The sequence below is a fragment of the Coenobita brevimanus genome, chromosome 116 (genome assembly GCF_032717465.1).
Source record: "Coenobita brevimanus isolate Jiangsu-jjx chromosome 116, ASM3271746v2, whole genome shotgun sequence".
Classification (NCBI taxonomy): Eukaryota; Metazoa; Arthropoda; class Malacostraca; order Decapoda; family Coenobitidae; genus Coenobita; species Coenobita brevimanus.
This window is the reverse complement of record NC_137069.1, coordinates 35,014,297-35,026,796: the sequence shown is the minus strand read 5'-3', so window position 1 is coordinate 35,026,796 and position 12,500 is coordinate 35,014,297. Positions and strand designations below refer to the sequence as shown.

Genomic DNA, 12,500 nt, shown 5'->3' with positions numbered 1-12,500 from the left:
CTGGAATAAATTTGCTCTCTAGTTATTATTACTATTATTATTATTATTATTATTATTATTATTATTATTTTTTGAAGGGCGAGGAACCTTCCAGGCAGGCCTTTAGTTCCTTCTTCCTTGCATTTAAAAAAAAAAAAAAAGTCTGGAATACCTGACCTCCAAATCGATAAATTCTAAAATAAACAAGAAGCGGTGACAAGGCACAGCAAACCCGTCCCCGGCAGTCATTTTAGTGGTGACGTATAAATATATCACGATATCTAGTTAAAGATGTCACGTATCAAATTTGAGGTAAATCGGGGGAAATTGATGATTTGATGCCCATTTGAAATTTTAGGCCCGACCCACCTGACATTGACCCCCCTACCGCTAACTGGGGGGGGGGAGTGACCTCCCTGATGTAATGAGGCATGTTATAGGATTCAGATTTGAAAGACGCACATTTAGGTTTTGGTTTCATGTCGATATGACGAATTTGAAAGAAGTTATGGAGAAAAAACGATTTTTTTTTTGTTTTTACATATTTTTACATTCTTTGGCCGTACAACCTGGACTTTGGCCCAAATTGGCCCAAAATTTAAGCAGGTGATCAGAAGGTCATAGCCCATCATCTTTATAGCTTTAGTCAAAATCGCACCAATAGTTCTCTCGTAAAGTTGTTAACAGACAGACAGACAGACAAACACATACAAACATACAAGCAAACAAACAAACAGACAAACTGAGTGAAAACAATGCCCGTCCCTGACGGGTAATGAAAATCTCCAAGATGAAGGGAAAAAAATATTAAAAATTATTAAATACGCCACCAAGAGCAAGGAGAAAAAAATAAAAATAAAAATCGTTTTAACGAATCTGAATATTTTTGAGCCTCCATGAATTTTTTTGACGTTTTTGAGGCAGTGAAAGAAAACTGTTTAATCGTGCTGTATATATAAATTTTTCTCTTTTATTTTAAGATTTCGAAATTGGTAATAAGGTCCATACGGGGGGTGAAATTCTTTGGGAAACTTATGGGTGTGAAAACTGGTGGAGAGAGAGAGAGAGAGAGAGAGAGTCACAGAAGCCTACGATTTTTTTTTTTTACCTACCCGGCGTTAGTAGCAGTGCCAGTGTGACAAGCAGGGTAGAAAGGGCCGCCCACAGCCACCGACCCGCCATCACAGCCTGTCCGAAGAAGACGAAGAAAAAAGAAATGTAATGTTCTCTTCTAAAATATCGGTGGAGGAAATTTAAGGAACAATTGTACCTGTGAGAGGTGGTTAGCCTGCATCCCATATTTTTGCTGTGTGTGTGTGTGTGTGTGTGTGTGTGTGTGTGTATAGGGGTGTGTCTATAAGTGTATACATGTTTATGTACTGTGTGTGTGTGTGTGTGTGTGTGTGTGTGTGTGTGTGTGTGTGTGTGTTGATAAATATTTTGAGTTAACCCTTATCACTGCCATACTTCTATACTGGTTTTACTTTAACTTGGCTTAAAACTGCCATTCCTCCTTCTTGAACACTACGTTAAATCGCGACATTACGATACGGTGCTGGTCACGAAGAAGTGCTATGGAAAGGATATAGAGAGGTATTAATGTCCTTTACAGCCAGTGATCTTCGTGATATAAGCTGTAAAGCAGCAAAAGGACGAAAATCTGGGCCAAGTTAAGATGAAAGGAGTATGGCGGAGAGAGAGAGAGAGAGAGAGAGAGAGAGAGAGAGACGTCTGGCGCAGCAAGAATAAAATAATAACGCGTCCTCGGGCTCATGGGTTAAATCGCCTAAGTAAAATTGTTTAGGAGTAAGACGGAAAAAAATACCGATACCTAAACTTTGATACCCCAGTGAAGTAGAGAGAGAGAGAGAGAGAGAGAGAGAGAGAGAGAGAGAGAGAGAGAGAGAGAGAGATGCCATGTTTGAAGCGAACTAGTGAAGAATTAAAGGAATAATATATGGGGGAATTTTCACAGCAGTCAGTTTCCAAAATATTTCCACCCCCCCGTATGGACCTTATTACCAATTCCGAAATTTAGAAAAAAATATATACAGCATGATCCAATAGTTTTCTTTCACTGCCTCATAAACGTCAAAAAAATCACGGAGGCTCAAAAATACTCAAAAGGATTAGAAGGATTTTTATTTTTTTTTCTCCTTGCTTTCGATGACGTATTTCATAATTCTTGATAATTTTTTGTTTTTTTCCAGGCGATTTTCATTTATTTGAGGATTTATCGGTCTGGAGGGCTGGTATTCCAGATTTTTTTTTTTTTTAATGCAAGGAAAAAGGAGCCAAAGGCCTGCCCGGAAGATTCGTCCTCCAAGAAACAAAAAACAATAACCAGGGAGTTAATTTAGTCCAGATTTTTTTACTGCAAGAAGGAACCAAAGGCCACAAATCCGCAAGACTGTTCCCTCCAAGAAAATAAAAACAAAATAACCAGACAGGCAAATTCAGGCTCCGTACATTTCGAGATGCCTGGATACACTGCGTTTAAAAGAATGGAGATCATAGTGTGTGTGTGTGTGTGTGTGTGTGTGTGTGTGTGTGTGTGTGTGTGTGTGTGTGTGTGTGTGTGTTTAGACCTACCTTGCCGAGGTGGGTTCGAGCCCTACAAACGTGAGGCTGTTTTGCGTCTTGATATTATGACAAGAATGAAAGTATTGGGTTGAGGTTGGGTGATGTAAGTATGGGTAGGGTAGGGTAGGGTAGGGTAGGGTAGAGTCGGGTAGGGTAGGGCAGGGTAGGGAGGTGTGGGATGGGGTGGGGTGGGGTGGGGTAAGGTTGGGTAGGGTTGGGTAAGGTAGGGTTCGGAGGGGAGAGGTTTGGGGTGGGGGTGAGGGGGTGGGGGTGAGGGGGAGATAGGACCAGGAACGCCTATCCCATAAAAATGGGTCTTGTTATTGTTACGTACATGAATGTTATTTCCCAGACTTCCCAAATAACAACAACAACAATAACAAAATCCGGAACAGAAGACCAGCTCACGTTCCTCCCATTAACCTGGTTCTTGATCGCAGGTGTGTGTGTGTGTGTGTGTGTGTGTGTGTGTGTGTGTGTGAGAGAGAGAGAGAGAGAGAGAGAGAGAGAGAGAGAGAGAGAGAGAGTTACAGAAACCTAGGTATTCTTTTTTTTTTTTTACTTACCCGGCGTTAGTAGTAGTGCCAGTGTGACCAGCAGGGTAGAAAGGGCCGCCCATAGCCACCGATCCGCCATCACAGCCTGTCCGAAGGAGACGAAGGAAAAAGAAATGTAATGTCCTCTTCTCAAAACAGAGTGAGCGGAAGTGTAAAAAAAAAAAAAAAAAAAAATCGGAGAGAGAGAGAGAGAGAGAGAGAGAGAGAGAATAAATAGCTCTTTATTATTTGCTAAGGAGACGTAGTACTGTACAAGACACTGGCCCGTCTTCTCGTCAGTCAAGAAGCCTCCCTAAGGCCTCTTCTTTAGCAATTTTTTTTTTTTTTTATGGGTGGCTAATGATATTCTGCTGTACGTAATTTATGTAGAGTATGGCGATACTGGAAGGGTTTATATAACATACTACCAGGGGTACCCGGCGTTGCAGGGCCAAAAGGGCGAACACTCTAATCTTATTTGATCTAGTTAATCTTTCTTTCCACTCCAGAAAGACCTTGTACCTCTTGTGGTTTTGAAGAGGGATTATAAGAGATCCAGGAACTTTCTATTTCAGCTTTCGCAGACTAATGCACTGTACTTGTGCACACTTGTTTATTAACCGTGACCTCAAATGACCTCGGAGGTCAACCTCACATAGCCTATGTCCGAACTGGAGGTCATGTGAGTCTCCATGCCAAAAATTGGGCTGCAGTGGTACCCGGCGTTGCCCAGGCCAAAAAGGTGACCTCAAATGACCTAGATCTTAATTTTGATAGGGATGTGCCGATAGTCTGGGTATCGGTATCGGCAGTATCGGCCTTTTTTGTAGTATCGGTATCGGTATCGGCAAGGTAAAGATATGGCCGATATTCCGATACTTTTCTGGTTTATTATATGATTCAAGACACCCATGTTTCATGACACTGACAAACAGATGGTTATGATATTATATTACAATTACATGTATGATGTAACATTACCTTATATTAATATTATATATCGATTACTACAGTGCTCCTACATTAACAACACTCACGTTACCGGCATTCTTACTCCTATTTCCTCCTCCTCCCCGAAATAATCCCCCCTCCCCCTCACTGTCGCCTCTGTCTCGACTCCTGGGGGAGGGGGAGGGGAGCAGTCGCTCGCAGAGAGCACGGTTTCCAATTTGACAATTTTCTTGTTAGATTTAGGGAAGTTTAATATCATCTACCTACATGATGTACTGAATGATACAGGCTTTTAATGACAAAAGAGTATGCTATTCTTATCTTTTCATATCCATATTTGCAAATAGCCAAATAATTTTTCATATTAAGGTCATTTACTGAAATTATAAGAGAAGCTGGCAACTCTAGAGTCTAGTATGTTCTTCTCTTGACAAAAGTATCGGTATCGGTATCGGTATCGGCAAAGTATCGGCCATTTGTTAGTATCGGAGTATCGGTATCAGTATCGGCTGAAAAGTGGGCATCGGTATCGGTATCGACAAAGTATCGGCCATTTGTTAGTATCGGAGTATCGGTATCGGTATCGGCTGAAAAGTGGGTATCGGTATCGGTATCGGCAAAGTATCGGCCATTTGTTAGTATCGGAGTATCGGTATCGGTATCGGCAAAGTATCGGCCATTTGTTAGTATCGGAGTATCGGTATCGGTATCGGCAAAGTATCGGCCATTTGTTAGTATCGGAGTATCGGTATCGGTATCGGCAAAGTATCGGCCATTTGTTAGTATCGGAGTATCGGTATCGGTATCGGCTGAAAAGTGGGTATCGGTATCGGTATCGGCCAACATCTTGGTATCGGCACATCTCTAAATTTTGACCCCCTAAAGCCATCCTTGGGTCACCCTGATTCAGAACATATATGGGTCTGCAGGCTATGGCCCATGGTTTGGGCGTGACTGAAGACCAAACAAATAGGCAAACAAACAAACAACGCGGCTCTTTTATATATAGTGACAGAAGAGGATAGTCAGGGGTAATAAACAAGTGCCAGTGAGACTATATTCCACTTCGAAGATGAAACTGATGAATCACTTACTGTATTGTGTTATGCAACAAAATCAATTACATGGAGAACAGTTAAACAGGCTTGTGCCGTTGTTTTGAGCATGCTGGTACTGTTTCTATTCTTATATATATGTCTTCAATATAGCAATAAACTTCAATGATCTTGATATTCCTATATTTATGGTGGCCGTCCATTACAAACGCCACCTCTTTGACATCTACATTTATTTCTTTAAATATTTTATTTGTTACTGATTTTCTTCCACATATTCTCTATTTATTTTTGACTATTTTACCTCATACTATTTGTTAATGTAGTTAATTTTTTAACAGTCAGAATGTAATTATGCAAACAAAATTATTCATGGTTACAAATGTTTTATAAAAATCTAAATAGATCATAATTTTAATCAATAATCTAAAATCCTAAACAGATCGTATGGTGATAGTAACATACAGTGGAACAATAGCAACGTGAGGATCTTTGATATTGGTGACCAGCAGATCTACTCTTCCTGTTGATATCTGTGTTGGCTTACTTATAAACTGGTTCAGCCCAAAGGATTGACAAATGGATTCAACCCGACGAGTCTGTCAATGCCACATGTATTAAAATCCCCAGTAAATATGATGAACATGATACTGGATCGACTCATAATATCTTTTGTGCAAATTAACATTCGACCTTGAAAATGACCTTAAAGGAAAGGTCACAGGTCAAATCTGACATCATATTTAGACTCACTATACATGACTTCCTATATAAGTTTATCACAACATCTAATCCTATCTGTTAACGTAAAGATGATAGAAAGGATTTAAAGTTTCAAAGATAGAAATTTATCACATCTCGGCCATCTTGGGCTTTTTCAAAATTTCGAAAAGACGGGCATCAACCTACTATATGGCCCTACAATCATACAATACATGAGAAAATTCCAGCAAATGGTTTCTGAGACAGCGTAGAACGGACGAACAAACGTGCGTACATACTGACGGACGGACATGACCTAGCCTAAGATTTCACATCGTGAGAAACGATGTGGAATAACAAAACAAATCGCTTAGGAAGAGGTGTTCGGGAGCTTCCTTAACCGACAGGAATATGGGTCACAATCTAGGTCAAAATTATTAACACTTCAAAATCCTACGACTCTCTCTCTCTCTCTCTCTCTCTCTCTCTCTCTCTCTCTCTCTCTCTCTCTCTCCAGTTGAATAAAATCGTCTTGTTTTAGCGGGGAGGAAAGTATGCGAGAGTTGTGCCTACCACGAGAAGGGTAAGTGAAATTCAGAGCCGTAAAATTCAAGTCATTCCTATCACCTGAAGTGGATGTGTATTTTATAGTGTGTGTGTGTGTGTGTGTGTGTGTGTGTGTGTGTGTGTGTGTGTGTGTGTGTGTGTGTGTGTGTGTGTGTGTGTGTGTGTGTGTGTGTCAGGGTGTAAGAATGTACATGCATAAGTACATGCATACAAACACATCCATACATACATACACTGTCCACCTACCATCCGACTCACACACATATTGTATATTGCACCCACACAGACATACACAATCTCTCTCTCTCTCTCTCTCTCTCTCTCTCTCTCTCTCTCTCTCTCTCTCTCTCACACACACACACACACACACACACACACACACACACACGTGGAAACAGAGTTTATAGTCAAGTCAGTGGTGTGCGGTAGGTTGGCAAACGTGTTCAGTATGGAGCTAAAAGACCATCTCTCTCTCTCTCTCGCTCTCTCTCTCTCTCTCTCTCTCTCTCTCTCTCTCTCTCTCTCTCACACACACACACACACACACACACACACACACATACACCGCTCGCTGGCGCAGTGGTAACGTTCTTGCTTGCCAACTGGTGGACGGGAGTTCGCGCCCCGCTCAGGTTGCGAAAAGTTTCACTGACGAAGTGGGTGGTTACTGTCCCCCTTGAGCAAGGGGACGGGTGTGTGCGTGTGTGAAGGTCACAGCCTTGCCCTTAGATCGGACTATATGAGCTCTCAGCTCCCTTCCGGGAGGGTAAAAAGCTGACGATCACGACCATCAAGTGATCCTGACCGACCCGGTGAGTTACACACACACACACACACACACACACACACAGATAGGTAGAAATACAGATACAGTAGATAGGTAGGTAGATTCAGAAGAAATAATTTTGAAGGTGTGTGTGTGTGTGTGTGTGTGTGTGTGTGTGTGTGTGTGTGTGTGTGTGTGTGTGTGTGTGTGTGTGTGTGTGTGTGTGTGTGTGTGTGTGTGTGTGTGTGTGTGTGTGTGTGTGTGTGTGTGTGTGTGTAAAGACAGAAGCAAAAAGACCACTACTAAGGAAAACACGGCAGGAATGTTGAATACATATGACTTAAAATGCAGGAAAATTCTAGAGAAAAATATTATACAGGGGCGAAGAACACAAAATGGAAACTTAGAAAATAGTCGACCGCTGAGGCAGGTGAGGCAGGGTGAGACAGGGTACGTAAGGCAGGGTAGGGTAAGGCAGGGTGAGGCAGTGCTGGGTGTGGCAAGGTAGGATGAGGCAGGACAGGGTGCGGCAGGGTAGGGTGAGGTAGGGTAAGGCTAGGCAGGGGGGGTGAGGCTGGGTAGGATGAAGTAGGTATAATGAAGCATGGCAGGTGAGGCAAAGCAGAGTGAGACAGAGCAGGATAAGGCAGGGTAGGATTTGGTAGGGCAAGATGGGTTAGGTTAAGGGGAGGCAGAGTAGAGTAAGAAAGGATAGAGACAGGGCAGGTTGGGGTAGGGTAGAGCAAAGCAGGTTGAAGCAGGATTGGCTGCCAGGGTAGGGTAGGGTAAAGTAGGATTCGGCAGGGCATGGTTAGGCAGGGTAGGGTGTCAAGGCAGAGTAAGGTGAAGCAGGGAAGGGTGAAGCAAAACAGAGTGAGGCAGACTAAGGGAGGGAAAGATGAGGCAGGGTCGAGTGAGGCGGGTAGGGTGAGTCAGACAGGTCAGGGTGAGGCAGGGCAGGGTAAGGCAAGGTAGGGTGAGGCAGGGTGAGGCGGGGGGAGCTGGCTGGACAGATTAATGCCCACCATGGGAAAAGTAAATTTAGATAAATTAAAGATACCGACACCCACACACGCTGCGGCCACACACACACACACACACACACACACACACACACACACACACACACACACACACAAAGGAACACGTTTCTACGTACACTATAGGAAAAAATTCATACGCACATACTCCTCTCACCCTCACCCTCCCCAACACAGCACCCCTTCATTCCCAGTGGCACGAAATCCTACGTGAATTAATACCAAGCTTCATGCTTTGCAACTGATGGTCCATTATGCAAGAGAGTGCAGTATGTCCAGGAGCCCCGCCCTCCTCTGCACCCCCACTCACCAACCACCCCTACCCCGACCCCCTATACAAACCCCACACCAAAACCCCAAATCCCATAACCTTACCCCACCCCAACCTCATTCCCTTACCTCCCTCACCCCAACCCCCCACCCAAACCCCTACTCCCTCTTTAAACCCCAGAACCTCACCCCACCCCATTCCACCCACACCCCTTCTCCTACCCACACCAAGCCCACACGTCACACCCCTGAATGCCACAAAACCTCGCAACTATTATTGTCATTTTCTACCATTGAGCTATAACAATTAACTCTAGAATATGGTGCTAGTCACGAAGAAGTGCTATGGAAAAGATGTAGCGCCGTAGTATTGTATTCCGTCTGTAACACTAGATCAACACTAGAATGTGGTGCTAGTCACGCAGAAGTGCTATGGAAGGACGTAGAGCCGTAGTATTGTCTTATCCTGCCACTGAGCTACGTGAAATAAGCTGGAAAAAGACGAAAATCTCTGCCAAGTTAAAGTGAACGAAGTGTAGTGATTTATCTTGAATATTGCCCTCCGGCGTACTGTACAGCTCTCGTAGACACACACACACACACACACACACACACACACTAACGGAAATTGCCAGCCTCCTACGTGCCCTTTGGATGTCTCATACTAGTAATATTAAGAGAAAAAATATTATCCTGACTCAAATAACACTATCACTGGTGTCACGCTTACCATAGAGAGAGAGAGAGAGAGAGAGAGAGAGAGAGAGAGAGAGAGAGAGAGAGAATGGGGGAATTTAGCTGGATTAATAAGGAAAATTAATTAAAATCCGTAAAAATAATGAGTAATAACAACTGCAAACGTAGTGAAAATAGTAATAATATTGATGACAATAATCAAGAAAATAAAATGCTGAAAATAATAAAATTGTCTAGACTTGCAATGGTAAAAGCATTAATTAAAAGTAATAATGTAAACAGTAAAACAGCAATAAAATTGTAAAAAATATTAATGAAAAAATAATGAAAATTAGTAAAAATACAAATAATGGTACTAAACACACACACACACACACACACACACACACACACACACACACACACACACACACACACAGAAAGAGAGAGAGAGAGAGAGAGAGAGAAAGGGGAAGTAGGGAAGTCCCCAGCGGACTAAGTAGCTAGTGAAACGGTATCAGAGGAGCGACGAAGCCAACACAACTACACTGATGACGTCGTTAGCCCTGTGATCACTGCTGGCCCCCCCCCCCACCACCACAGCCACCACCACCACAGCTACCACACCACCACCACCACCACCACCACAGCTATGCATTCCCCTCCACCACCTCCACCATAGCTACATCCCCCACCCCCCACTATCACAGCTACACTCCCCCATCACCAACATACTCTACTATTTGGCCCAAGAAACACACTCTTTCTTGGTACATTTACACACTCCATATTTACATTTTTAATATTTTTTGCTCTATTAGTTTTCTGTTTCTATACTATTTTCTCTCCACACATCACACCTACACACACACATCAACACAATATTTTTTTTGACACCTGCAACACACTGTATTTCTAACAGTTTTACATATTTGATAATCGGTGTTTCTTTTTTTGTCTCTACATTCCTTCACCATTTTCTTTCCTTTTCTTTTTTCTCACACTCTCCAACACACTCAAGTTTCTGGCGCAAGGAACACACACTATTTCCTGGTATGCAGAATCACACCCCATATATATATATATATATATATATTTTTGTCGCTCTTACATTTACGATGTGGTCACTTTTGCTGTTATTTCTGTCCCTATATTTTTCTCCTCCTTCACGCCACACACTCCATCAACACACTCAGCTATTTGGCACTTTACTCAGAATCTTAGTTATTTTCTCTCTAATTTCTCCAACTGGCTAAACATCTTAAGATGCTTCTTCTAATACTTTCCAGCGCCTTCACATCACCACCACACCGTTCGTGAACTTCCTCATTTCGCAGTTCACTTCTTCACGTCATGCCAAAAACTTCCCTCAGATAACTCATTTCCACTCACTCGATGTGCCTCCTCCCAACCAACTCCAAGGAAAGAAGGAAGGAAGGGAGGGAGGGAGGGAGGGAGGGAGGGAGGGAGGGAGGGAGGGAGGGAGGAAGGAAGGAAGGAAGGAAGGAAGGAAGGAAGGAAGGAAAGAAGGAAGGAAGGAAGGAAGGACGGACGGACGGACGGACAGAGAAGAAGGAGGAGGAGGAGGGGATTAAGAAAAGACTGGGAAGAATAAGACAGGACACAACCAAGTCCAAGAAACTAAAAGAAAGGAAGACGGGGCAGACGGACAGGCGGAGAAGGAGGAGGAGGAGAATGTGAATAAAAATAAGACACCAAAGAAACAAGAAACCAAACAAATACTACAGGTTCCAATCACAGTATCCAACCATCTCAGTATTGTTTTTTGCTATAATCTTCACCTCTTATCATACTCTTATCTACAGTTCCAAGTCAGTTCAGAAGCAGGAGTCTTCAATTTTCTTCGACCATCTTATTTTTTCCTTCCGATATATTCAGGTTATTTTCCCTCACCGGCACCGTCCTTCTTATCTCAGTCTGCCTCTTCTCCTCCTTCTCCTCCTCCTCCTCCTCCACATCCACTTCTGCATCTCCTCTTCCTCCTTCTCCTCTTCCCCAGACACTCTCTCCCCCTCCCACTCCTATGTCAACACCCCCTCCTTAATCCTCCCCCCTCCTTCCTCGTCCTCATTTCCCGAAACTCACTCTTTCTCCCTCTCCTCTCCCCTCCGCTTCCCTCTCCCTCCCCTTCCCTCTCCTCCCTCCTCTTCCCCCATCTAACTTTCGTCCCACCTCTACCCCCCAATTTCCTCATCTTCCGTTTCTCGTCTCTTAGGCTTTCGCTCTCCGTCTTTCTCTGCGTACTCTCTCTCTCTCTCTCTCTCTCTCTCTGTTTTTAATTATGTATTAAGTATGTAGCTAATATACCATACGTTGTCTTTGTCTTCCCCCTCTGTCTGTCTCTCTCTCTCTCTCTCCCTCTCTCTCTCTCTCTCTCAAACTCCAAACTCCTCAGAGAATTGCAGCAAAGTTCTGTTTCAGATTATACCGACGATCGTTTTCTTCTACTGTTATTATCTTCATCGCGGTGGGTGAGGCGCCACCACCCACTCACTCGATGTAATGCTGAGGATGATTCTACACTGAAGGACAAGCCGCAAGATTTCCTGTTTCGAGAAAACGTGTACTACACTGGGTGGTAACTGTATCACCGAGAGTGTGTGAGCCCCTTACGACCAGGAGAGAGAGAGAGAGAGAGAGGGGGGGGGGAATTTCCACAGACAAACGCCACATCCCTGAAACAGATCCTTGGGTTCCGCTGGGCAAAAGAAAAAAAAAAGAAAGAAAAAGAAAACTTCCTTCAAATAAAAATGAAAAAGGAAAAAACTAGCCAAAAAATTTCCTCAAAAAAAAAAAAAAAATCAGAAAACTTCCCCAAAAGAGAAACAAAAGGAAGAATAATTTCTTCTATGATAAGACAGCCAGGAAACTTCCTCCAAAAAAAGGAAAAAGACACAGAAAACTCTCTCCATAAAAAAGAAATAAATAAGTCCAGTCAGAATATGTTCTCCCCCCAAAAGAAAAAAACCTAGTCAGAAAACTCCCTTCAAAAAAGGAAAAACAGCCAGAAAACTTCCTCCGAAAAAGACAAAACCGCCAGCAAACTTTTCCAAAAAAATGCCAGAAAACTTCCTAAAAAAAAAAAAAAAGCAGCCAGAAAACTTCCACAAAAGAAAAGAAAAGCCCAGCCAAAAAACTTCCTCCCAAAAAAGGTCTAGAAAACTTCTCCCCAGAAAAGAAAACCCAGCCAGAAAACTTCCTCAAAAAAAAAAAAAAAAAAAAAAAATTTGCCCCAACTACCTCTTCCATGCATCTTCGCGCTGTACAAGTTCCCAAAAAGGGAAGTATCCGAGAATTGGCTAGTAACCAAGGAGACCCATCTCTACCAACGTTTGTGTTTTTGGTAAAGCGATCA

The 12,500-nt window shown here is 42.9% G+C and overlaps 1 protein-coding gene across 1 annotated transcript in view; it reads right to left on the bottom strand.

Moving 5' to 3' along the window:
* The window catches only part of LOC145418713 (uncharacterized), a 12,021-nt gene extending 10,860 nt beyond the window's left edge, over positions 1 to 1,161 (bottom strand). Inside the window, exon 1 of the mRNA XM_080287050.1 lies at positions 1,092 to 1,161. Within this exon, the coding sequence (XP_080143176.1) occupies positions 1,092 to 1,161 (70 nt within the window). The remainder of the gene's footprint in view (positions 1 to 1,091) is intronic.
* Positions 1,162 to 12,500: the final 11,339 nt, after the last annotated feature.